Source organism: Aptenodytes patagonicus, chromosome 2 (genome assembly GCF_965638725.1).
Source record: "Aptenodytes patagonicus chromosome 2, bAptPat1.pri.cur, whole genome shotgun sequence".
NCBI classification, from domain to species: domain Eukaryota; kingdom Metazoa; phylum Chordata; class Aves; order Sphenisciformes; family Spheniscidae; genus Aptenodytes; species Aptenodytes patagonicus.
This window is the reverse complement of record NC_134950.1, coordinates 137,818,042-137,845,031: the sequence shown is the minus strand read 5'-3', so window position 1 is coordinate 137,845,031 and position 26,990 is coordinate 137,818,042. Positions and strand designations below refer to the sequence as shown.

General features: G+C 37.2%; 1 protein-coding gene across 12 annotated transcripts in view; it reads left to right on the top strand.

Annotated features, from left to right (window-relative positions):
- HDAC9 (histone deacetylase 9) overlaps positions 1–26,990 on the top strand; it is a 499,339-nt gene that overhangs the window by 388,435 nt on the left and 83,914 nt on the right. For all 12 annotated transcript variants that reach the window (XM_076331372.1, XM_076331379.1, XM_076331374.1 and 9 more), the window contains 4 exons: positions 7,474–7,529; positions 7,772–7,859; positions 12,220–12,339; positions 12,677–12,774. In XM_076331372.1, coding sequence (XP_076187487.1) covers positions 7,474–7,529; positions 7,772–7,859; positions 12,220–12,339; positions 12,677–12,774 — 362 coding nt within the window. The remainder of the gene's footprint in view (positions 1–7,473; positions 7,530–7,771; positions 7,860–12,219; positions 12,340–12,676; positions 12,775–26,990) is intronic.

Sequence of the window (26,990 nt, the reverse complement as noted above, 5' to 3'; positions counted from 1 at the left end):
TGCCATATATTAGGTGTTTATTAAATGATTAATGTTACTGTTAAGAAGTTGGAATTCAGATAGTTGATTATGTTAGTATGATAATTTTGCAATAATTATACTTTGTTGAATAATGTCCTTCAAAATATTATTTGTTCTTGTAATGGTTGTTTCATTGTGTGCTGTTTTGTGAACATTAAATATGTCTTAACTTCTTTTCTGATAACAAATTGTACATTTCTCTGGCTGTCCCTTAATATCTTATAATTGACTGGCAGGAAAAAAAATGTACCAGTGAAAAATATAATTTAAAAAGAGTATATCTAATAAGAACCTCTTTTTGCAATGGGACATGACTTTCCATCATCATGGGCAACTCAGTGCCAGAGCAGACCGTGGAACTACTGAAAATCCAAAGGAACATTTCTGAAATGGTTTTCTTCAGCCTCAGATGACCCCATTCAGTAATATTATAGGCTGGAATTAATTATTTTAAGTACTGTACCCATAATAAGGATTACTGTCTAGTTTACTTTGCATATCCTTTAAATATGTCAATGTTGGCGATGGCAGCACTCTCTTCTGTGATAGAAACATGTAAGCACCATATATTTTTAATGTGAAACAGAAGAGATCTACACAATAAACTATCAAGAGCTGGTAGGATTTGTATGGTTATTCCCTATTTTTAAAATGTTTGAATGAATTAAGAAGCATTTTTGCAAAAGAACACTCAAGAAAAAAGGCACATAAGTTAAAAGTGCGGTCTGAGGCTGCCTTGAACATCCACTTCAGCTGAATCGAGTGAAGCACAAGCCCTTTCTCTGCCTTATCATATGTATGTGTGTGTGCATGTGCACACACACACGTGTAGAGTTGCTCTGTTGGTAGTTAGGGGTCATTTAACAGAATGAAAGCAATTGAAATGAGTTTCCTCCAAACCAGAATCTGATAACGTTCCTGGGATGGTTCTTTCTGATATGTCAGGTTGAATCAATACCAAAATAAACCTCCTGCATTTGGTCATTGCTACTCTGGTGTCTTTGTATAATCTGTGATAACTTATATTGAACTTGAAACTGTCATTCCAAATGAGCTTGGTTATTACTGTTCTCAAGGCCTTTGTCACACAGGGCTATAGAGGAAACATCATACGGTCAATCGTACTAATCTAATCTAGTGAATAAGCAGAATTAGCCTAATCAACCCCCTCCCTCCCCAAGCTCTTAATTTTCTACTCTTAAAAGTATTCTGTATCAAAATCACTCAGTCATCTTTCACAGCTCTACTGCTATGTTTTCTTAGAGCAAAACCTAAAATGAAGTATCTTGCTAAAGACATAATAAACAAAAAGCTGAAAACAAATGTCACCCTAGTCCCACAGTGTCCTCCCTCCAGTAAAGCTTCAGGCCAGCAAATTTCCATGCCTGTCTGAACAACACCAAATCCCACACAGCTCCTCTGGCTACCTACAAAAGTCTGCTTTCCTGGGAAGTGCCCCGTGCTCAGGTGCCTCCTGGACAGTACTCCTCCTGCAGGCTCTGCCCTACCCTTGTTTCTACCTCCCTGTTGCACCCTCTGCCCTATAACACTTTCTCTCTGCCTTAAAAAAATTTCTGAGCGATGTGTGGCAGCCACAAAAAGAGGCATTTTTTTCCACACCCAGGCAGAGCATTTTTAACAATGCATAGTGTGTAAGAAACAGTAACAAATGAATGCTTATTTTACTAGTGTTAGAGATATGATTGATAAAAGCCATCAACCAAAGTTACCAATGAAGTCTTTTAGATACTAGTTTGTATTCTTTGCTTTTACAAAGTTACAAAATTACAAAATGTTATATAGAACCATCTCTTAGATACTTTATCCCAGCAATTATGGTTATATTTATAGCTGAATGACTGTTATTATTTCATATAGCAGTACAACTTTAATTATATGTGTGGTACATAGCTTATCTCCATGACCGCTCTGTTCTTAAAACTCTTTGTCTGCTTTCTTTCCCAGTATAGTTAACACTAGTTGTGGCTAAACAGGCCATCACAGTTGTATATAAGTTAGCCTGCAAGCACCAACTTTTCATGTATATTTTCTGGTGCTATTCTCTTAGACCTTCAGGAAAGCAGACAGGGAACTCTTTGTTTCCACCACAGAGTTAAATGTTTTATGTCCATTTCTGTGTTCTTGGCCTTTACTAGTTTCCTCTGCAAGACAAAATGGTATTCCCTCATGTCCATTACTGTTTTCTTGGCAAATCTATGTGCTGCTAATACTGCTCTGTTAAATCATGGGTTCTTGTTCACTGCATTCGTAGACCCCCAGGGCCAGATACTGGCTCCTGCTCTGGCAGTATGAATAGCTTGTAAAATTGTCCTAAACAGGTACCTGAGGATTGCCTCGGCCTTATACCACTCACTCTTATGCTTACCCTCCCTGCTGGATGGCATAGCTTGGGATCATATTACAACATAAGTGACATTGGTAAGAATATGGTTATCTTCTCCAGGGTACCAGTTGCAAGGGCATTGTTGTAGGCAGCCGAGAATTAAAGCAGAATTAGAATGTTTGTTATCGTAGGAGTTAACTAAGCTAGAGATAGCAGGGTTAAAGATGGCACTAAGGCCACTTCAGGGGTTACACCCTGTCAGATACACTGTATAGAACACCTTTTAAATTTAAAGAAAATGTTTTTTTATATAACTTTATAAGGATACAAAGTTGTATAAATAAAACATGAGGAATATAAATTCTGAGAGGACAAATGGATACACTTCTGCGTAATAACTAAAGAAGTTTCTACAAAGAAATCAGGTATTAGCTTCAGTGACTTGCTCCTCATTCTGAAGCCTGTGCACACTGAAGCAAAAATAAAACCTTTCCATTAAAAACAAGTGAATGCCCAAGAATGCCATGTTTAAGCACTGCTAATTTTAAGAGCTAAGGGATAGACAGGTTAAGGGATTTAGACGTAGAAAATAGAAACTTTAACACCTGACTTTAGGAGGATGTTGAGCTTCAAGTGTAGAATCCAGACCCTGAGTTAGGTACCTGGTCTCTATATGAAATACACAGAAGTTCCTGAGAAGGCTGTCCTTAACAATGTGTGCAGCTGCGATTAGCTAACGCATGGGACAAATTTGCTCTTCACTAGGGGTTACACCCATTTTCCTGAAAGCCTTTTTTCAAAGGTTATGAACTTCTGAATAGAATCACAGAAACACAGAACGGTTGAGGTTGGCAGTGACCTCAGGAGGTCATCTGGTCCAACCCCCCTGCTCAAGCAGGGCGACCTAGAGCTACTTGCCCAGGACTATGTCCAGATGGCTTTTGTATATCTCCAAGGATGGAAACTCCACAACCTCTCTGGGCAACCTGTTCTATTGTGTGGTCACCCTCACAGTGAAAGAGCATTTTCATATGTTCAGATGGAGCCTCTGCTGTTTTAATTTGTGCCCATTGCCTCTTGACTGGTTGGGATAGATGGCATTGCTCTTTCATACAGGGGTTTACAGCTTAAAATACAAGACGACCTTCAAATTCTTACCTTTTCAGCTGGAAGGAATCCATTTTTAAACTCCATATAAAACTGTCTTATCTTAAAATTGAGATTCAGTGGTGGGGTTTTGTCCTCTATTGAAGGACTGCTACTCTGCAGAAAATAATTAAAGATTAATAAGTTTGAATAAGAGCTGAGGAAGAGCATGACTCTAAACCTATTGTTAGAAATCTCGCTTAGGCTGAAAAGGTGTGTCTCAATATCTACTTTATGGACCACATAATCTAAATACACAAACAGGTATGGGAAGAATATTTACAAATTCATGCCCATGTTCAAGAAGGAGTTGAACCTGAGTCTTCTACTGCTTCAGTAAGTGCTCTTGGAGTGCCTGCTGGGGTTCATTGCTATTTCTTGCATGGCACTGGCTTTTGTTAGAGTCAACAAAAAGCCAGATGATTTTACTAGAGTAATACCAGGCTGAAGCTAGTATGCACTGCTTCTCAGCCAGGCTTCCAGCATACCTGGAATGCCAGGCTGGCTGGGTCATGTTTGGTCCACTTGGAATCTAGGCAGAGCAAGCTCCTCACTGTCAAGTGAGGGGACGAGTGATTCACACCTTGCCATAATCACCTCATATTGCCCTAGGGAAAAATTGCCTACTTCCTATACAAGGAGGTAGTTTTACCTCCTTGTATAATGGAAACACCAGTTGAACTCTGCTGTAGATGGTCAGTCCCAAGCCCTGGCGTAACCACCTGTGTTATGGTATTGTCTTGAGTGGTTGTCTTGGAAAGGTTCAGGGAGAGGTACGGTAGATACCCAAGCATGATGTAGCCCAACACTCTAACCTAGCACACTACAGAAAGGAATTAACTACCACCAAAGACAAGAAGGCCACAGTATGATGTACACCTCTGTTCTTTGGAAATCAAGCATCCAACTACCTATTCAGAGTCATGAAAGAAGAGAATACTTAATTTACTGTGGAAAAAGACTAACATTTTTTCTTAGTTTTTGTTAAAGATCCAACCAAGTGGGTCTATCTGCAATGGATCTTCTTTGTAAACTGAGTTTGGGCAGACATCTCTTTGTTCGTTGTTCAAATATGCACAGATTTTAGAATATCTCTATTCAGGCTTTACTCTTTATCCTAAAATTTAACTAAAGGTAATCATATAATGGCACAGACATGAATCCTTTTTCTAATATTCATGTCTGTCAGTCAGTTTAATGTTCTGTCTACACATAAAGGTGTCTGTATCCTAGTATAAATAAGGCTCTGTACAAAAATGCTTTGAATTTATGTGTGTTGGCTTCATTTTCAACATATTGCTCTGTGTTAGTCTTTCTACCTTCAAAGCAGATTTTTACCTTTCTGTCTACTGTTCTGAGCTCACTGTCTGGTATTTAAATATTGCCTAAATAAATGAATTCACGTTCCTTTGTACACTGTGTTCATACAAGGTTTGAAAGTAGGAGAAATTAAGTGTTTTATCAATTGCACAAAAGTTGCTGTTAATACTGTATGGTAACTAGGTTTCAGTGTTTGGTAAAATTTGATTATATTATATGCTTTATCATCAATATAACATATACATTGTATTTTTAAAAAAGAAAATTTCCTATGTGAATACCGAACTTCTTGTAATGTAAAACCACAAAAAATGGTCACAACACTGTTGTTAATGTTCTACATGCTCATGGAGAACTGTAATAGGTAACTTAAGCTCTGACAGCAGAAATTAGCTAGCTATAACAAAACAGGGCTTCCAAACAGTCTTGTCAAAGTAAGGGAACAGAAAATAGAAGCCTATACTCTAACTGTCTTGTTGTCAAAAACAACAGCGTTGATTTTTTCTGTCTCTGTATTGCCCCATGAAATCCTCCCAGAGATAATAATCTTAATTATATTGATCTTTTGGGAATGCTGATAAAGTTAGATGATAATGAGCTGTGAGCTGAGCAGGAGCAGCTGTAAGCCTTGCATGGACTTTTTCCAAATTCTTACAAATATCGAGAGAGCAAAATACAGGTAGCATGATGCTCTCTCTCTAGTAATACCCTCTTCTCTGAGTCTTCTTTCACTTCATTATCTGTACATTCCTCAGTATAAACATACTTTGTTTTTTCATAAATGCTACAAGTGAATTCTTCTCTAAGTCATATTTTGTGTGAAAAGGAAATGTTAAAAAACCCTCAGAAGGATGAGGAATAGGGTTTTAGCTAAGAGTGTAAAGCTGGTTTCGTTCTGAAGATTAGTGCAGTCCACAAGGCCTTTTTTTTTTGGTGGTGCGTTTGATCTATAGGCAATTTATATTCCACCTCCAGGAATGCCTGCCTAAATTTGAAGGTATATATTTTTTCTGTCTTTAGCTTTTTTTGGTTTTTTTTTTTTTTTTTTTTAAATGTGGACATTTAATGCAAAATAAGGCATGATGTCAAATCCCCCAGATTCTTTAAATGGTGGCCAGAAGAACCACTCTTACAGATGTACTCCGTTTGCATTATAGTTTAAATTTGCTGTAGTCTGATAGAACTTTGGCCAGGCTTCACAAAACTCCACAAATCCAGCTGGCTGCTTGGATTACATTTAGCAGCAAATTATATGAGATAGCCTGGTAGTATTTGTCTATAAATTAATGCCTGTGAAACAACATAGGTAGACAATTGCACAGGTACACAAAAACACACAGTCATAGGATTGTAAGTAAACAGATTTCACAGGCACCAATGTAACTCTATTAACTGCCACATTGTTCCTCCTTATTTACACCCATGTGAGTGAAAATTTAGTGACTATCATGTTTGTTTCAGATGAGTAAAGGCTGAAACATTGACATTTAACTATCTTAAGTATATCAAACTGGACTACTTTAATACTGATTATTAAAATATAGAAATATTCCACCCCTCTTCTTCCTGTCACCTCCCTTCTGAAAATACAATGCTTGATCTTGTAGCCATACATATACACATGGTATTTGTGTGAGGCTGCTTGAAAATACAAGTTTGGCTGATATACTCATGCACAGATTATAATTTCTTACTTTTATGTATGTGTTAATTGTCATTAATTAGATGTCAAATATATAGCTGAATGGAAGAGACTGTCCTGAGTAGTTGAAATAGAGTAAATTTGATGAAGTAATGGTGTTACTCCTGAGTCTGACTGCTGTAAGAGAAATTTTATATGATAGCCACCCTTATGAGACACTGCTTCTTGAATACATAATCTGACTTTCTGAACAGAGCTACCTTGCCAGTACTTCTACATTTTTCCTTTACCTTACCCACACTGGAAGGAGGAAAACTTCATTTTTCTTTTATCTTCAGTGACTCTAGAGGCAAAAAATTCCTTGATCATCGCTGATCCTAGTGCTGTACTTCATGAAATTTATATACAATTCCAGAAAGTGTGTTAGAAATTGACTTCAGAGAATCTATTAAACTTGCAAGCATATGGTTTGCAGAAATATGGGATATTAATTGTCATCCTTTTTCTACTGTTAGGAATTACACGTGTGTGTATGTGTGTGTCTGAATTTATCATTTAGTTCATACAGAAGGTAGGGTCAACATTGACTAATCATGTAAAATATATACCTCAATCTACTTTTATTTTGAAGCATCTCAAGCTGGAGGAATATAAGATTACATGAACTTAGATCAAGAGTGGACCAGTGCTCTCTCCTTCCTTTTAAATGTGAATTCTAGACAGCAGAATTGATAACAACAGCTTTCTCATCCTGCCATTATGATCCTTTTTGGGTCATGTTATGTGTGTGTGTATGCATGTGCATGTGTGTATTTATATAAGTTTATATGCCACTGTTCTCAAATATATTTTTTCTGGCAGTACAGTGAAAGGGTGATTGGACAGAAAAAGTGTTCAAGAGCTTCTAATAGATTTCAACCCAGTCTGCCTGCTGCTCTGTTTTGCACTGAGTCAAGTATTTTTTTAAGCTGATAATTGAAAACCTATCTTGTTCTTACAGAATGGTTTTGCTGTTGTAAGGCCCCCAGGCCATCATGCTGAAGAATCAACAGCCATGTAAGTACCAGGGAATATTGCCCATCTTGGAGCACTAAGGTTACTGGCAATCACCTGCGTTGTGCATGTCTCTGAAGAACTGTAATTGTTAGCAGATGACTGAAAAGGCTTTCTAGGTACTCCCAGAAGCAGATTTATGGCCTCAGAGATCATATAGCATTTTTTAAAATGCTCTGAACATTATTTATAGCTGTTTTCCTGACTGATTTGCTTTCTTATTTCTGTTCTTCTCTATTCCACAGGGGATTCTGCTTTTTTAATTCGATTGCAATTACTGCCAAATACTTGAGAGACAAGCTAAATATAGGCAAGATATTGATTGTAGATCTGGTATGTATTCTTGGCAAGCATCGCACTTTCAGTGCACCTAGATGAAAGATAATGAATTTGTATTTATATGTTAGACTTTCCTGCTTTTAATACCTACAAGTAATAAAGGTGTGCATTTCCTCTGATTTTGGGAACTCATTAGAGCCAGGATGGCAGTACTGAAGCCATAAACATCTATGTTTCACTTTAATGGTGTTAACTGCAATTTAATGAGAAGAAGGCACAGATCAGGGCAACTTTTATGGTCCTTAAATGAATTGATACTTCCACCGTTAAAATAACCCTACAGAACCCAAGTTTACTTTTCCCTACAGAATACAAACTTTAAATAGTCAGATGTGCTTTAAAGAATGTTGTTGCTTTGGTAACCAAATTGGCCACTTCCCCCAGCTAGCAATGATTCGACTTGTTGTGTAACTTCGATATTATTAAACAAATCAACAGGTCATTCCCTCTAAGAAGTTTTCAAGTCATGTATGCCAGCTTTTGATGGTTCCCTGAAGGAAAGCTACGTGATTAAAAATCCACTTCATTGGATTAGTCTTGTATTTTAATAGAAGGCATTCTTACAAAACACTTAATATGTTTAACAAATGGATTATTTAAATGCAGATGACATTTGGCATGTTGTCTATATTATTTTCATGAATAATGAATTGGAGCTCTGCCTTGCACTTAAAGGATCAGCCCAATGCACAGCCCAAGGAAAGTTGAATGCTGATTTATGAGCACCATTTTTGTTTTCCTACAGTTCATGAGGAGGTGTAATAGGGTGTCTGACAAAGCATAGACAGGAAATGAACCCTGGCATCAAAACCTAACCTGTTACATCTGCACTTAATTAATTTTTGCAGGTGATAAAAGATTTAAAGACAAAATATGTTAAAGGGTTTTTGAAGTGCAAGGCTTAATAGTCTAAATCTTGTTCATATCTGCACTCATAATTAAATCTTATTGTGAAGTCATGGCCTTACCATCTAGCACTTTTGTTCAGTTAAACATGAGTACTGGCTGTTGAAGAGAAGCAGAGAAAGGGGGAGTGTGGGAGAAGGAATGGCAAGTGAAAAGTGAGTGGTAGAAGAAGTGTATGGGTAGGTTAGATATTCTTAGAATGTTTTTCAAATATTTCTCAGAGTGTTCTACTATCACTTAGGAACATAATTATAAACTGCAAGAAAACAGTATTTTTGAAAAATTCACCTCCGCTGTATGTTGTATCTGTTTGCTGTCTTGAATCTTACAGTTCATTGAGTTTTACTGCTGTAAATGCTGGCCAAAAGTGAACTCTATGTTTATTCTTGTTTTTTAATAAGAAGAGCCTATTCAAAGTTTGCATTTTGTGAAGGTTTTTAAGTCTTTTTGACTGTAAGTGTTACATTCACCTTGTCGGGAAAAGAAATCACTTCCATTTGACCTACTCAGCCAATAAGCACTTAGGAATTCAGCTTCAATTTTGCAAGGCAAGGTTAAATGTGCAAATCATTACCTGTGCAAATGATTACCCGTGAAGCTGCCTATCCTTACCCAGGAAAGTAGATAGGGAATACTCAGCCTCTCTCTGACTCTATCCCATTGGCCAGAATAACTCAGCTGGTGAAAAGGGAGAAATATACGGCTGACACAGATTACTTCATTCCTGGAGCAGTTGCAGTCCAGTCCCTAGCCTGCTCCGTGGTCAGTGCAATGATGTACAAAAATTCACATGGAAAATTTCTTATGTATGCAAACTATGGATAAATCACAATCCAAACTGAATGAATGAACAAGTTAATAGCGATGTCTTTATGTCCACCAACAGAGAGTTTTGGGTATCTGAAGGAAAGAATGGAATTACAGATGTTAGACTTGAAATTAACATTTAAGGCTATATTTTGATAGAGACTAGCACAGCAGGACCCCATGCTGGTTGACAGCTATACATGTTGCTACAATGTAAATGTTAAAAAGTAATATTCAATCCCACACATTAAACTGTACTCTAGTTACATATTAAGTAGTAGTGTTCATAGCTGCTACGTGTTCATATATAAATTCTTAACTTCTTAATTTTTAATCTTTCCTTCAATTTTTTCTACACTAAAATAGAAGAGCTCTCTGTCAGCTTTTCTTTCCTCATTCCACCATTTGAATGAATCTCCATTTTTGAACTGACTTATATACTCTGAATACATTTGATCTACTAAGGGCAGAATCTGAACACATTTCCCACATGGTAACATCCGCAGTCTTAAACAACACATTCCTTTGTCTAACAAGAGAAGTCACTGCTCTTCAAAACAGAGTAACCCTTGGTGGAACTGAAGTTTAGACAAGAAAGCTAGGTTTGAGATTTGAATAATAATAATAAAAAAAGAGCTCTGTATGCCCATTTAATATTTTCACTTCCATTTGAAAACTGTTACAGCAATAATATATCTAAAGCCCCAAATATGCATGGAAAAGAAAGACTAATTAAAATCACAAAATAAAGTCCTATTATGTTTTTAGTCATAGTCTTTGCAGATCTATCTATATGGCCAACGTAGCTTCTCAGGTTGTTGTTGCAATCCTCATTCCAAGATCATCCATACTTGCATGTATGTTAGCATGATCTGGGTCTGTTTGGAGTAAACCAGTTAATTCTGTCACAGTTGAAGACTGGGTGGGATTGTGGGGTTAGCCTGTATGCCAGATTTTACTCCATTTGCCAGTCAGAGCCCTTTAACACTATGCTGGCTGCCTTCAAATCTCCAACACCCTCACACCAGCGTGTGCTCCCTTGCACCTCCAACATGTGTTACATTTAACCTTGGCATTAAGTCACAGTTGGGCTGTAACTTCATCCTCATGTTGTTTCAAGTACTTTCAACTGAGAAAAGAAAAGTAACCATTATAATATTACCCCACAGAGGTCCCAGAGGAGGTCCAAGTCAAGCACAATGCAGTACAAGTAAGATTCAATCAATGTAGAGAGTCCTGAACAACGTGGGTGAAAGTCATGGGCTACATCAGCTGGCAAAGAGCACAAGCAATGGGCAGTGCTTGCTGTGCCGTTGGCAATGTACACCTAACTTGAACCTTCCTGGAGTCTAGGCATCCTGAGGAAAAAGTGACCGTTGTTTCTTTGATACTAAATTTGATTCAGACCTCATAGCATTTGTAAAATAAATACAGTCTGAATGACAGTGTTGCCATTCAGAGTACTTTGTCCTCCTTCTGAATTCTCTCTTTAAATCAGAAATTTCAAAGAGATGGATTAAAGGAGGAGAATCAATAATATCTATAATTTTTCAGCTTCTTACAAATGCCAGTGGAGAAACTTACAAAAATACTCAGTTATCTTTTACTGAAAGACAAGTGGATTTTCCATTTTCACTTGTAAATTTTCTTGTGTGTCTAACCACATAGTACAATAGTAGAAATGTGAAAACAAAACTAAAAAAGAGGAAAAGTCCACATCATCAGCCTTTGTTATATAGATATACTGTCAGCATTTCTTTTTCAGTATTTTATTTAATGACAGAATTTCTTTTCACTGGTGTTATATAATGTTTGAAATATGGAGACGGGCCAAGGTCACTCCTTGATTGTGGAAGGCACCATCCTATCTGCCAGATGATTTAATAGCTAGTGAGATCATATTCCTATGTCTTCAACTGTTGCCGTCATGATTTTGCAAAAATGAAGTATGAAGTCCTTTCCGCATCTGGCATCTCTTTTGATGTGGATCTAACTGCTGAGGGACTGCTAACTGAACTGAATGTTTCAAGAAAGCCAATTTACTCAGCTGGTCACAGAGCCTTTGACCTCAATAGTGGAACTTGGCAAATCAATGAATACACTTATGTTTAGTGTTCTGTCAAGAATTGTGAAAAAGCTCTGTAAACCATAGATCCTTCTGCAAAATACTAGTTTGTAGTTTAAACATTAGTCTTTCTTCAGAGGCCAATGAGGCTAGTTAATTAAGCCTGAGGGGTTATGAACTGTTGGCAGTTAATAAGTCATAAAATTCCTCCATAAAACAGGATGCTAGATTCCATCACTGAGGCAAGGAGTACAAAGAGCCGGTGTATAAATATCTAATTGTACAAAAGGACTGGGATTTCTCAATGACTGCTCATCTGGAGTCTCCAGGGCACGCTCGCTATGGTTTCCTGATTTTTAGAAGCCAGTTTAAAAAATGAGTGCATTAAAGAGTAATTTGCCTGAAAGTTCAGGAAGTATGGGGTGGTGAAGGGAGGGGGAAAGGGAAAAACAAAAGGAGGGCAAGGGAGAGGGAGAGAAACAGAGAGAGAGAGAGGGGGTAAAAGAAAGCAGAACTGAGCTCTCTACACTGAGTTGGACATTATTACATTTGTCATCTGTTTTCTTTCTCCTTTAGGATGTTCACCATGGCAACGGTACACAGCAGGCTTTTTATGCTGACCCCAGCATCCTGTATGTTTCCCTCCATCGCTATGATGAAGGCAACTTCTTCCCCGGCAGTGGAGCCCCAAATGAGGTTAGGTTTATTTCTTTAGAGCCCCATTTTTATTTGTATCTTTCAGGTAATTGCGTTGCATGATTACCCCTAATTTTCTTGTCCTTCTCTGGTTCTTTAAATTACACCAGATTACCAAATTGTCCACTGGGAGCAGGGGACCAGTGGAGAACAAGTGCATAACCCAGAGCAGTCCTTGTCAAACAAGGCTGGGCTGATCTGACATGTTGTTTGATGTTTGTTTCTAAAGCACACTTGAGAATTTTTTCTTTTTTTTTTCTTTTTCCTTTCCCTCTCTCTTTTCCTCCTCCCTTTTCCTCCTCTTCACTCCTTTTGGCATTTTATTCCTATTTTTCAGGTTGGAAGTGGCCCTGGTGAAGGGTATAACATAAATATTGCTTGGACAGGTGGCTTGGATCCTCCTATGGGCGATGTTGAGTATCTCACAGCATTCAGGTTGGTACCTTTTTCTTTTAAAGTTATGAAATCTGGTTGTAGGACATAAGCACATGAGTAAGAGCTAATGTGATCTTGAAAGACAGGAGAATGACCCATGGTGAAACTAACTGAATCCGGGTATCCCAGTATATGAAAGCTTAGTAAATAATAAAAATGGATAATTTAATTGTTGTGATCATCCACTCGGAATCGACGAAAAAAAAAAGTTTAATGATTTAATTGGTCACTCATTTTATCATTATTATATCATGCCAGTAAAATGACTTTGAGCTTGCTCACTTCTCTACCTATAAAATTTAAATGTAAACATTTATACAAGGCAGAAGAAAATTACTGTTCACGTTCGTGTTGATTGCAGGTACATGCAAGTAGAGCAGATAGAAAGCAATATGAAGTATGGTCCGAATCCAGCATTCCTCATTCACTTAAAAGTCTCATCATGATGCTCACAGATTTGGCCAATTGGCTTTTTCTATGAATTGCAGTAAAGTGTTATTTACTCAGAAGTAAATAATTGTGAAATGTGTCAGTAAGAATGATAGGAAATGTTGCATGCTGTATTTCTCTTTGCTTTCAATAGCTCATTCTAAATGAAATTTTATTCTTTCATAGGTGATGTGTCATAATCTTTAGTCTTATTTTCATGGGACCAGAGGAGATAAAACCAGTTTAAAACACACTACTTTCAGTAGTCCTGTCTTACATACACCATTTCCTTTCATGGTTAAGAAGTCCAGTGGAAGGGTTCGGTAGGCACTCACCTCTCAAGATTGGGCAAATGCTACGTGTTTGAAAAGAGGTTTCATTTAGTGAGAACTGATATGCAAGAAATCAATGAGACAACTAATGTGTATCTCAAATCACTTTAAAGACTTAATTTGAAGTAGTGCATTTACCTTATACAGCTTTTGACTATATTCTATTGAAAATACATCACAAAAAGTATAACACTTTTTTTTTTTTCTTCTGAAGCACTCCTGTGGAGTCCATGAGATAATATGCAGAGGATCTGACAAATAACACACGTGAATCCAGAGTCTAAGCCCTAGACACAGAAATGGCCTTACACATTCACAATATCACATTATTATTATTGTCGAAAAGGTTTTAATTTTATTGACAAGATTTGCCTGTATTTAAAAAGAGTCTAAACAAATAGTCAGTGGCAGGCTCCAAATTTTCTACACCTCAGTATTGCCTCAGCCTCTTTCCAAGATCTGTCTTATTCTTTGATGAGATTTTATGGGAGTTAGGGGACTGGATGGTTCAAATTACTGGTATTAGTGTCTGATATTAATATATCTGGTATGATCACCCCAAAATTCTTGGTTTGGATCCAACCTGTCCCAATAATCATATAGGTAATGTGGCCATCTAACGCTGCGGAGAATGGTGGTCCCAGCTTATTGAACAGACGACTCACATAACTGAGACTGCAACCATTATTAGTACCCCTGCTATCCTGACAACAAACACCTGGGCTTAATAATACCTTTTCAAATATGTACTTTGCAGTTCTAGTTTAAGGTACACTAGTAAATAGTTGGAGCCACTAATATTGCTGCTGTACCTATTGCTCTGCTTCAGAGTTAGAGGGAATTTCAATCTCTGTGCCTGAGCAAAGCAGCACTATTCAGGAAAATAAAATTCATGTAAGCTACTACACACTGACTAATCATTTACAGACACACCACTTAAATAAGTGCTTAATTATATATATATATTTTTTAATGCAGATAAATTCAAAGTAAAGTTTAGGATTTCCCTTTAAAAAATTGCTGATGGTGCAAAATTTAATGCTGTTATTTTAAATGCATCCATTTAACCTTGCAACTAATGTTGTAATTAATGTGAAGGTTATACATTGTGTCAAATAGTTAATTGCTCTTTTTTTTTTTTTTTTAAGAAATACAATGCTGTTGACTTATTACAATAGATACTGCTGTTTTCCTTTTCTCCAAAAGAGTAGGAACAACAGGAAATGTTTCCCTACACCCTAAGCCCCTTTTTGTCTGGGCACAGTCTTTGTGCCCTCTGTAGTGCTTATTGATATGGATTTGGTATGATTGGTATGACAGTTCTGAGTGGGGATCAATGAAGCAAACTGCATGGAACTTCAAAGGGCGACCACAAAAATCTGTAAATTACATAAGATAGACCAGGTAGCTATTTTCTATGGATCTGGTCTGAATGGTAGGTAAATTTACAACTCCTAGCAAAGAGGCACTTAATCTGTGGACCAGAATCTATCCCTGCTGTTATCCAGAATGTCACACATGATGTAGCCTGTGTTCTCAGTTTGGCCAGGACAGAATTGTGAGACAGTAGTCAGGAAAGAGAGATCCACAGTTCAGTCGTTTAGCCATAGATAGAAAGGAAGGTACAGTCTGGGAGAAAATCAATAGAAAAGTTGCTAGAAAAACCCAGCAAGTCAGCTGTTATTCTGGAGTTTTGACCTGCAACAGGTCAGTCTTTAAGAAAATAAACAGTGAGTTTTGTAGATAGGAAAATGGCCTTGATTTTTTTTCAAATAAATTGATTTTAGAGACAGGGTTACAGAGAAGATCCTAACTAAGGGGTGGGGAAAAGGTCGGACATCCTCAATTTCAAGAGAAAAACAAGGGACAAAATGGAGACATTTTCTCTTTATACCTACTCCCTGGTAGACAGAGTGGTTATGCAGCATTCAATCCCTAGCAAAGGCAGGAGAGGGTGTTGGTGAAGGTCTTCTCCAAAATAACCAAGGTGTGAGTAAGTTTGCAGATGGGTGGAGCCTGTTTGGAGAGAAGCCAAGGCTTCCTGCTTTCTGACTGCCTCAAGAGCCTAATCCTTTGAGTTCTTAGGAACTGAGAAATTTGCATTAAAATCATCTAAAGGTCCCTAAGGGGTACACATAACCTTCACTTTCTCACCAGCAGAGCCCTAGTTTCTTCCTAGAATTGCACCAAGCTCATATTTGAAGTGTCAGCAACCTTGACACTAGGTAGCTCATTACTGCTTGATTGACTGCCAAATTTCACAGCTGAGATCCTTCTGAATGATAATGCCCACAGAAATAGAGACCAAGGCTTTTTTCTGCCTCTAGAGTTTTGCCCATAATCAGGTATTATATATGATGTTGTATTTGATATCAGGTATATTGTTCTTAGGCCAGAATCTATTTGTAGAACAGTACAAACATTTACATGCACACATACATGTGGGTAGTTGAATATTAGTTATTTTCCACTGCATAAATCACTAGATAAATCTGTTTTAAGCAAATCTTGTTGGGACTGAATGAGATTCCACCTCACTCTTCCTCCAAACTGTCTGAGAAAATATTTCTATTTCTTGAGGAAAAAGCAACTTTCATGTATAAAAATGCAGAAAAGTTGAAGATGAGTTAGAGGCATAACACAGAATAATCACTTCAAAGGCATGCTGAATGAGTGGCTCCAGTGGAACTCTAGTGGGAAACAGGAAAAATTATGGTGCTGATTTGTGTCTGCCATTTTGATTTCAGTACTATATGAAGAGTTTTTACTGTATTTTTAAATTAACTCTTTCTAGTGCAAAATCAAATTTAAATGGCTCTAGCCAGTTTGAAGATGAAGACTGATCTTTCATGTATAAAAGAATATGTTTTCCCTTCCATTTCTTTTCCATTTCTACTAAGAAAATATGTTTGCTCATGTTAACTACAAGGAGGTAGTAGAAAATGTATGAGAGAAAAATTTCTGTAGAATGAAAAGGAAGCACAGTAATCAAATCACTATACCTTTTAATTTTACCAGAAAAGTTTTGTTTGATTGATGTTTGTCATAGTTAAGCAACTGATCTAGCTACAAAAATCCTTGAAAGAATGTCCTTTTTCTAAAGGGCAGGCATCTCTTCTTTTCCCCTACGATAACAAAAAAGCGCAGCTCTTTTCCATTATTTTCAAGGCCTGATGTATTTTTGCCTCTAGAGAGTTTTGTTTCATCATTTACTTCCACCTATTCAGGTTAAATTTTCTTTAGTCTCTCTGAAAGCAATAGAAGATGGTGGCTATTTTCTAAGAAGATGATTCTACATTCGAGTTTACGAGGATGTAATCCGCTCTCTTCTGCCAACAGTTATAGAAAAAATAAGAGCAATGGTCAAATACTAATGTCTAAATAATTATTTTCATAAGCTCCACATTATACCAGATGTGCTCAGTAAAGGAGGCAGCAGACAGCGGCTCAGGTCTGTGTCATACATGCGCACATGTACATGTATGTACGTGGAGTTTACAGAGGACAGGAGGGATGTGTTTCCATAGAGAGAACACAGAAGACACAGGAGGCAGCAGAAACAAATATGAGTGTTCAGAAGAGTGAGGGAGAAGCAAGAGACAGACGGAAACTGGGGTGTGCCTTCCAACCGCTTTGCACTGCTTTTATTCAACAAAGGAGCTGTAAATTTAGCTTAACCAGCCAGTATGCTCTGGCTGCTTTGCTCTACTCCGGAGTAGCATAAAACAGCCACAGCATATCAATGAACCTGGCCATAAAAGCTTACATAAAATGAAACGTGTGTGTGTGTGTTTCTTGGGATGATTAGAAATAGCTCATGATAATATTATCTTTGAGTTCAATTTTTAGCAGTCACATGTATGATTTTAATTTAAGAAGGTGAGCAAATTCAAAAGACACAGGTGACATTAAGGCAGAGTTAAGGATGAACTATATCCATGATTTAATTTAAAATACAGCACAAAACTTATAATCACCCCAAAATAATAATTTTAAACAAAGAGAATTCAAAATTAAAATCATACTTGAAACCACATATGATAAAGTGTAAGAATGAAAGAAAATGAAGGTGTGCAGAAAATCTTCACTCTGTCTTACAGCTCCCAGTGCTTGTTTTGGGAGAAAATAAATGTTTAAAACTCTCTGTATTCTAATCTCTGATCAAAAATATTAAGATATATTCATTGTAGTCTTGTGGCCTTACAGGACATAGTTAAGGTTATTTGAGAGATCTCATTGATGTATACCAACCCTTTTTTTTGGTCTTATTTTCATATTTCCTGATCTGATGACATTTAATTTTGACATTTCAAATGAAAAACTTTGTAAATGTATTTTTGTTGTTTTTCAGATACATTCTCCTTGTTGACTCTATTTCAGCATAGGTACTGACTATGAATTTTTTTGACTTCTTAAGTTACAATTTCATACATAAGCCCTAAAAAGAACACTCAGAGAAAATATTGCTGTTTTCTTTATGCTTTTTCATGTAAATATACATAGATAGTATATATTTGTATATATTAATTTAATTTTCCTGTAAATTTTATTTTTATTACTTTTTGTTCACTAAGGATTTGGAGATAACAACTTTAATAAGTTTTGTGTATCCTGTTGGTATTGAGTTTCACAGTCTTAAGTATGTGTGTCTGAAAAACAAAAATTCTTTGTTTTAGCTCAAATCACTAGCCTTCCACTTTTGTTAAACACCCATTTGTTCATGTACTACACGTGTAGATGAAGTGCACATTCTCGCCTATCCATATTTATTATTTTAAATGCATTTGCATTATCTGTGTCATGTTATTTCCTATTTTTCTTCTCTCAAAATACAGTATTTCTGGTCTTTTCAATCTCTCTTCATTTAGAAATGTATCCAGTTGCCAAATCATTTTAATTGCTTATCTCTGAAGCTCTGCTATTTTCTAGAAATGAGCTAAATATACCACATGAGGGCGAACCATTGATTTCTATTATTTTGAATATTATTATGGCTTTCTTTGACATCACTGTTCTGCAATATTGTATAACTCTCTGAGTAGAAACCTTGGTTTCTGATAAACATAGCAAAAGAATATAGGAGACAAAAATCAACATTTTTCCTAGCTGTACCTAACTATTTACAGTGAGTCATAGAACAATGGTATATTGTGGTAATGTTTAATGAATTCCACCAAGAATAGCTTTTGAGAAAAAAATCATTTTAAACAATAATTCTAAATACCCATAACTTAATGCTATTAATTTTTATGGCTGTAATGTCCGGAGGCTGCTGCTGAGGCTGTATTATGCTAGACTGGGTCTAAAAATATGGTAAGACTCAGTTTCTGATTCAAATGTGAAGAGATAAAAAGACAAAAGTGTGGGAAAGGAAATAAAAAAGCCAAATTAGCTGCTCAGCCTCATGAGTCAATAAAAGAACTAGAAGTAGACAGAACTAACATCTTCAGAACTTTAATCTATTGTGTTATCAGTGAACTCCATTGGCAATAGCCTCAGACTAGCAAAATGCCATGTTTATTTTTACTAATGGAAACAAATTATTTATGTCTTAATATTTTGCTTTACAATAACTGGTAAAGATTATCCCAGCTATTGTTGTCTCTCTTATCTATTTGCTGACAGCAATGTATTCAGCATTTCACTGTATAAAGAGGAAGGCAGAATCTCTGAGTCATATGTATGAGAGGCAGATAATGATTTACCCAAATGTAGATGGACATTATTGAGAGTGCTAGTTATCCACAATCCTTCTGCATTGTCCTGGGCATAGTACTGCTTTTATGAAGAAAAATATAGCTGAACAGAACACAGTCATGGAAGCTCTAAGAAATCTATACGATGGTTTCTCTATGGATGTATATAGTTTGCTTTCAGTCACCCACAGCATTCTGCAGAGTCGTAAGTTACAGTTTCAATCAGTTTTTCATTTCTGATTTTGTCCACTTATTCCAAGTGTCTTTAAAAGATGAGCATTTCAACCAGAGATGTCTTTCTTTTCCCTTCTGCCATAGAAAATGGCTTAGGAGAATTCAAAGAAAGGTACGCCAAATAGCTATAAAAAGATAACAAGAGTGCCTGAGCAGTTCCTTTTGAAGAAGTTTGAAGAAGGTAGAAGTTTGCTTGGAATAATATTTTTTGAATCTGCTTAGAGTATAAGTTTTATATGTAAATATTCAATAGTCCTGAGGGTTTGTGGCTTTTGAATATTTTTTTGAGTGTGGTGCGGTTTTTTTGTAATAATGGTAAATTTTCATGCTTTTTTCTTGTTTCTTGACAAATGGTCTGAGCATTCAGATGATTATTATTGTGGGGATAAGGACACAGTCCTTAGGAAATGGAGAAGGAGAGTTAAAAGCATTTGAAGCACTGGTATAAACAGCTTTTCAACATTTTGTTATACTTCAAAGTTCACCATAAAACTAAAACTGGCAACACTGTTTATAACCTGCGACCTCTTGTTCTTCCTACTTGTTTACTTTTATTTGGAAAATCTAACTTCTTCTCACCAAACTACCCTAAATTTTCACCTTTACTGGACCAGGATTTTTAAAACTGTATATGACGCTCCTTTCATTCACTGGAACTACAGAAACGAAACCTTTCATTACAGAAATTAATTAGTGTCGGCTTACTTTTCTACAAATGCACAGTTTCTTTTATTGACATGGCAGAGTAGGGGGTAGAGGAGAAAGGATAATAAAATATGGCATGTGTCAGGTTTATGTGGTTCAGGTTAAAAACTATTTGATTAAAACCCCAAGCCATACATGGTCTGTAGTTTCAAAGTACGGAAAAGGACCTGAGCTCTTTTCCAATATAACCATTTTCCAATTTTTGTCAAGCCAGAAAGATGAAAGAATAGAGGTCTATGGATAAAGAATTGCCATATTGTCAAATACTTTGATGGAAAGGTGAGAAATATCACCAGAAACATCCTGGAAGAAGTTAAACAGCAGCAAGAGTACAGAAGATATTTTTATCCTAAAAGTCAAAATATCTGCAGCATTTGGATGGAGATAAATTTCAGGTCTGAATTAAAAGTCCTACAGCAACACTGAGCGATTGTGTAGATGTCCAGCCCCAATTTAAATTTTGTTGCTTTATAATAACTTTTGAGAACTACACTGTAGCCTGTAAAAAATATCCACATGTTCTCTGCTGGAACAGCTCCAGACTGTAACAGAACCACTAGATTGCACCCTGGTGCTTTATGTATTGTTTAATTGTTTTCCTTTGGTGGATATTTTTATTAAAAGCCCATTATCCAGAATCAGACAGAAGTGTTGTTTCAAGAACAGCAGAAACAGAGGCCTTTCAGCCACACAGTTCTTATTCATGCTTTCCTTAGCCAGCTTAGCTAATGAGACCTCCACTATTCTTCTTTTAATACTTAAAGAAGAAAAAGAAATGGGAGTTTTTATTTTGCTCCTTTCAAACATAAGCAGGATTGCAAAGAAGTATTGTGAGGTTCTGTGTGTGCTCACGCACCTGTGTCTCAGTGTAAGTTTGTGTGGGTACCTCCAGGGCATGCCTAGATGTTCTCATGCTTTTGCACCAATAACTCCTTGGAGATATTTTTTAATCCTAATGATTTTGTGTACCTGTGCTACACTTTGCCCATAAAGTAACTGAATGAAAGGAACAAGTCTTTTTCATAGAAAATATATTCTAGCAAATAAAGCTCCAGTAATTCTGAAGAAAAATAGAAAAACCTGGCAAGAGTCAGATTTTGAAATCCTGAATTATGCTGAATAGCACTGTGCTCAGTGCTGCGAGATCTTATGAGGTTTCTTGTTACTGGATGTTGTTGGAGCCCCAACTCTCAGTATTTTATTACTTTTTAAAGTCAGCTTTTAGTCTTGTGGAGAGATGTTTGAAACTATGAAAACACAAATGTCTCAAAAATAGATATCTAATGAAAAAGTTCAGGGAGGTCTATGACTCATGATTATGTGGTATTAGCAGTACTGCTTGGGCCACCAGTAATCCCATTAAATCAATGCAGCTTCTTGAAGAATAAGTTGTTACCCAGTGTGAGGGAATCCATCAGACTTCAAACTCCTAGACATTAGTTGTTTCTTCAGTGTAAGAAAAATGCTCAGTCGTAGAGTGACTTACCCTGTTTGGCATATTTGTATATTTTTTCATGCAAAGTGGGGTTTTTGTCCTGTGATCACATATACTAGCATCAGGATTTAGAAGTAAATCGATCATTTGTGTCATTAGCTAATGCAGGTCTCAGTTCTGCATGGCTACACTACATGGCTACACTACAACATGTAGTGTTGTTACTTACACGAAATAATAGCTTCTTGCAAAAGTCATTGTAAAAAGAGTTTGTGAAAGCAGAGGCTCTTCACCAAGTAAATGTGGCAGGATTTGATCTTAGATGCTGTGACTACATTTAACCTAATTAAGCAATCAAATCTTTAAGTTTATATACAAGCACTTTCATGAGTTGTTATGCCTTGAAACAAAATAAGCTTTCGAAGTATTTCATTAGCTGATTCATATGCTTACCTACCACAAGCGTTCTAGTCATATTTGTATCAGGTCTTAAAATAAAGTTACCAAAATTATTAATTTGTAAAAAATTCCTGAAAAATGAAACCAAACAAATTACAGCACAGTATAAACCAGGTTGAAGATGGCTATGTCTGGGATGCATTTCTCCTATGTCATGCATATCAGATGATATAAGGTGGAGGGCTGAAGGGAAGATGCAGCTTATTTCGTTCTTTTCTCCCTGTCAGTAAATTGACTGGTCTCTGCTGCTTTCTCCCTCCTGTGCAGGATGTGCATTACTAAGTAGAGATGACTAAAGACAGCAGTTCCAGTAAGCAGCAACTGTCCGTGGTTTTGACATGTGATTTTCTTCTACACTGGAACAAAACAAAAACTATTTGAAAGTTTCCAAGAAAACAAATAAGTGTGTGTTTCAGACCCTTTCATGACAATGTTCATCTCTAGCCTCATAGTGAGGACATCACTCTAGGAAGCAAAAAAAAATTAAGTGAAAAATCCCATCCCTGAATGATTGAAAACAATTTCTTGTCCCCCATTTTTGCAAATCAGGGACTTGAACCTGACCTCGTCACATCTGAAGTTAGTGCCTTTGCTGTCAGACTATTCGGAACGTTTTTTTCCCCCCTCACTCTTAAAATAAGTCTCCCTCTGAAAAATATCAGTGTGATGCACATCTACAAAAAGATTAGGTTTTGGTAAAAGGGTACATTTCTTTAAAAAGTTACAGTTCTAATCCTGCATTATTATACTGACGGGAGAGTGGGGGCTAATTACCTCCTTATCCAATCCAACCCTCTTACCTCTCCAATCAAGTTGTTTACAGATTAAGAAAGTACTGTTGTTAAACCTCTGCAAGTGTTTCAATTCCTGTGTCACAGGAACTTCTCACTCCTCATGCTTTATTAACATCTGCTTCACTACCTATGTGATGAACTCTCTATGGAAACTGATTCCCCTTGAATCTGAAAATGACAATTTATTATCTGCTCATTTACCTCATTTTGTTCTACAAAGAAAAAGTATTTCAAAAGGTTGCCCATCTTTTTCAATATAATTCTTGTTAGAAACTGCAAGCAAAGCCAACAAAAGAAATGCAGAGTTGTAACAGCTTAAAGGCTCTGTAATTTCCAACTGATCAAGAAGGCAGTGATTTCATTCTCACTCTGTACCATCAGATGGGCCACTGCTAAGAAGTATTAGCTGCCCCTGAAAGTGAAAACATGCAATGGATGAGTGTTCTTGAGTTAATTTTGACTTGCTGTGTCAAGCTCAGTCATTGGCCCCTATGTAAAAAATCACTGAACATACCAGAAATTTTTATGTTGTCTTTTGTGGTCTTGCAAAGCAAATTTAAGAACTTCAAAGTATTGGAAATACGTTTCCAATAGTACCAAACAGTAGAAATAATTTTCCGATATTGAAAATACTCCCCCCGCCCTTTTCCTTTCACATTTCTCTCTTGGAGTCATAATTTGACCACTCACCAAATTCTTCACAGCAGCCCTAACTCCCCTTTTCCTCCTACAGCTCTGTCCTATGCCTCTGATGACAAAGCTGCTCCTCATCTGTTCTTCTTCTCAAACTCTTTTGCTTGGCACCAAGGCCTCATTCTTTTTCATCTTCTGATCTACCTGGGACACAAGCTTTTCTCTTCCCTTATTCATCTATTTAACCTCTCATTCCCTTCACAAGAGGCTCTAGTCCCTTGTGATACAATCATGTTTCATTGAAAAGAAAAGGTGCTGTTAAGCTCGCTCTATCATCCTCTCTCCTTTCTCCCTCTCTATCCCCAAGACCACTGAGTGTGCAGATTGCTGTCTGTCCTCTAGTTCAGTTTTAGACTTTCTCCAAAATCGCATCTCAGACTTCCTTTCCTCTGAAACCACTTAGCATAAACACCTCCTAGCCCAAAGTTCAGAGTCTATATTTCACCCTCATTTTCCTTAGCCTGTACGTAATCCACTTTTATGGGCCCTGATGATCTTTGTCTTGAAAATTCATCCTTCCCTGGCTTCCATGCTTGGTAGTCCCTGGCCTCCACCCAGCATTTCAAGTAGCTCCTTTAACTTGTCTTTTGGAAGAATCAACATTTTCCGCCTTGAGCTTTCTTCATTGATTCCATGGCATTCTGCTTTTGGTCTTGGTCCCTTCTCCTTGTTCTTTGTGTCTGTCTAGAGGACAGTTCATCCACAATGCAAATTCAATTATTGTTTGTCAGCCAATTACTTCTCTGTTCTAAGTATATCTCCTCTGTGCACCATGAAAATTTATAGTAACTTTATGATACACTAATTGAGGAAATCTGCCTTTAGTTCAAGCTCAACCTTACCAAACTTTTACCCCCAAACCATTCCTACTGCCACTCTCTATAGGCAAAACCTTGTCTGTCACTCAGACAAGTTCTTGTGTTACCTTTGACCTTCTCTGTTGGAAGTCAGAACCCAGCAATGTCGAAATTTTGCAAATTCTTTCTGTAGCATGCCTGTGAAATACAGAATATACCATTCCGACCAGCTGAAGTGATTTCTAAGCTTCTGCCATTTTGTTTATTATTGCAATGGCATTCTCAGAATGCTCCTATGAATTTCATTTTCCAAATCATGATACCAGCTACAGGTTTTCTGCTTTTTCTGGTGATAATGTTCATACTTGTAGGGTATTCTCATAAACAGTTGCAAAACTACTTCATTAGCTTGAAATCTTTTATTACATTTCTGTTTTGTTATATTGCCTCCCACAAAACTGGACGGTAGTTAAATTCCTATATTGCTAAGATTGCTTCTAATCTTCTAGCTTGTATAGCTTCTGCCTGTAGTTCCCCAAGTCCCCATAGAGTATATAGATGGGAGCTATCTTTTTATTCCTTCTTTGCAGTGTCTTATGCAGTGCAGTTTAGGTTCATGACAGTACCTCCAATGCATTGTACTAATATAAATTTGTTTGTTATTATTAAGGATAATAGTAAGATGTAAGGAGTTAAAAGGTTAATTTGGGAGATGTTGTAAGTTGTTCCTCTCCCCATCATGTTGCATGAGAGGTACACACCCTCAATATTGGTGACAGTGGCTGCATGTGAGACATGGGGTCATACGAGCTGGTGTACCGACTGGGACCAAGGCTAGAACCTGGCTAGAATCAGGACCTCTAATCTGATGCAAAAGCGGATGTCTTCCCAGGGCTTGAAAGAGGGAGATGGAGGGATTGAGTCCTCTAGCACAGATTAAAGACATGGAGTTCTTTGTCTTTTACGCAAATTTGAATGATCAGAATTTATTTGGGACATGGTGACACAGACCTGTATTCTGGAACTGTTCTTTGACAACTGAGACATATGGGTATGCTACTGGGAGGATTGACTCCTTCCCCAAACAGGCTTTGGAAGTGTGATCCACCCTCTGTCCACCCGTCTCAGGAGCACAGATATCGCTCAGTATCACTTAGGCAGTGTCTATGATCTCATTAAGCCCATGAGCATACGTATCTTGTTGACATCTGAGGAAACATGATGATTATCAACAAAATGTAGGGCCTGCTGTACACTGTATCACTTCAAACACAATAAGGTTATTAAGGCTTAATTACATAAGAAACAGTATACATGTTTTGCAAGCTTGTAGAATGTCATTTGTAGAAGTTAAGCAAGATATAAGAGTTTCCTAAGTTTCTATTACAGTTTTATTTCCAGCAGTATTCTTTGACAAACTAAATAAATTACTGCATGTATTGGACCTCTGAGGCTTGGGGCAAAGAATGGAAAAATTATTTACAAAAGCTTGAAAATATTTAATCACTAGAGGCAGGGGGCAACTGTGTTTTAATTAGCAGTTCCTCAGGCCATTGGCTGGCTGGAGGCTTTCTCAAACAACCACACAAACGCACTGAATAGCTGTTTGCCAGCCTTAGGGTCAGGCCTGAGATGAAACAGATAAGATAATTGGCTCTAATGAAATCCAGAAGGACTTGGCTTTCTTGTTTGAGCTTGGATTTGAAAAGTGCGTGTGGAAGTGAGGCTTAATTCAAACCAGTCCTGAACTAGGCCCGTTTTTCAGTGACTTTGATATTGTTTGAAGTTCTGAAAGTGTTTGCCACACCACTAGCCTGCTGGGCTGGGCCTCCCCGGTCACCTTAATTACTGAGCTTTATTGCTGACTTTACTACACAGGAAAGGAGCCATTATATGTTCCATCAACATCAGCTCTCCTCAGATTGGAGGAAAGGGCAGGGTGAAAGGCCACTGTAGGAAGGCAAAAACTTCACTTTGAGGTAGTCAGATCATTTACCCGTGTTAAATTTCACTGTGCTATGTGTGTACATTCCTCACAACACAGAAGCCCAATTTCCATTTTTTTTTTTTAGCAAGTGATTACTTTTCAAAACATTTTGTTTGTGTCTGATTAGCAGAAGGGGACATTTATTCTTAGAGGTGGAAAGAAGGCAAATTGTAACAAACGCCTAATTAATCATCACAGGGGAAAGAAATCTAGTTAAAATCTGTAATAAAGAGAAATTGTTCTTAATGCTTCTTTGAAGTGGGAATAAGTGAGGAAACCCCTATGGTGTGTTTGCAGACCTGACACCCTACAGAACCGACTCCTTACAGCCAGCCTGATATCTTGAGGGTAACTTGTAACGTGCTCTCCAAACCCAGAAAGGCTCCTGTGAAATACTGTAAGGGCAAGCAACAATTGAGGTATTTTAGCAATGTTAGTTGTGAGTTATTCTCTTCAGGATAATTACTTTCAGAGTTTGGTCCTAATCTCTTTAGCTGCTCCAGCTGGTGGTGCTGCTGGAAAAAAAGAAGCTGAACTTGTGTGCATGAATGGGTTTTCAGATCTAGACGCTCTATAGCAGGAGGGACGTCTCTCAGGCTTCAGGATCCACTGTCTGGGGCCACCGAGGTCCCTGGGAAGACTGCTATTGGGAAAT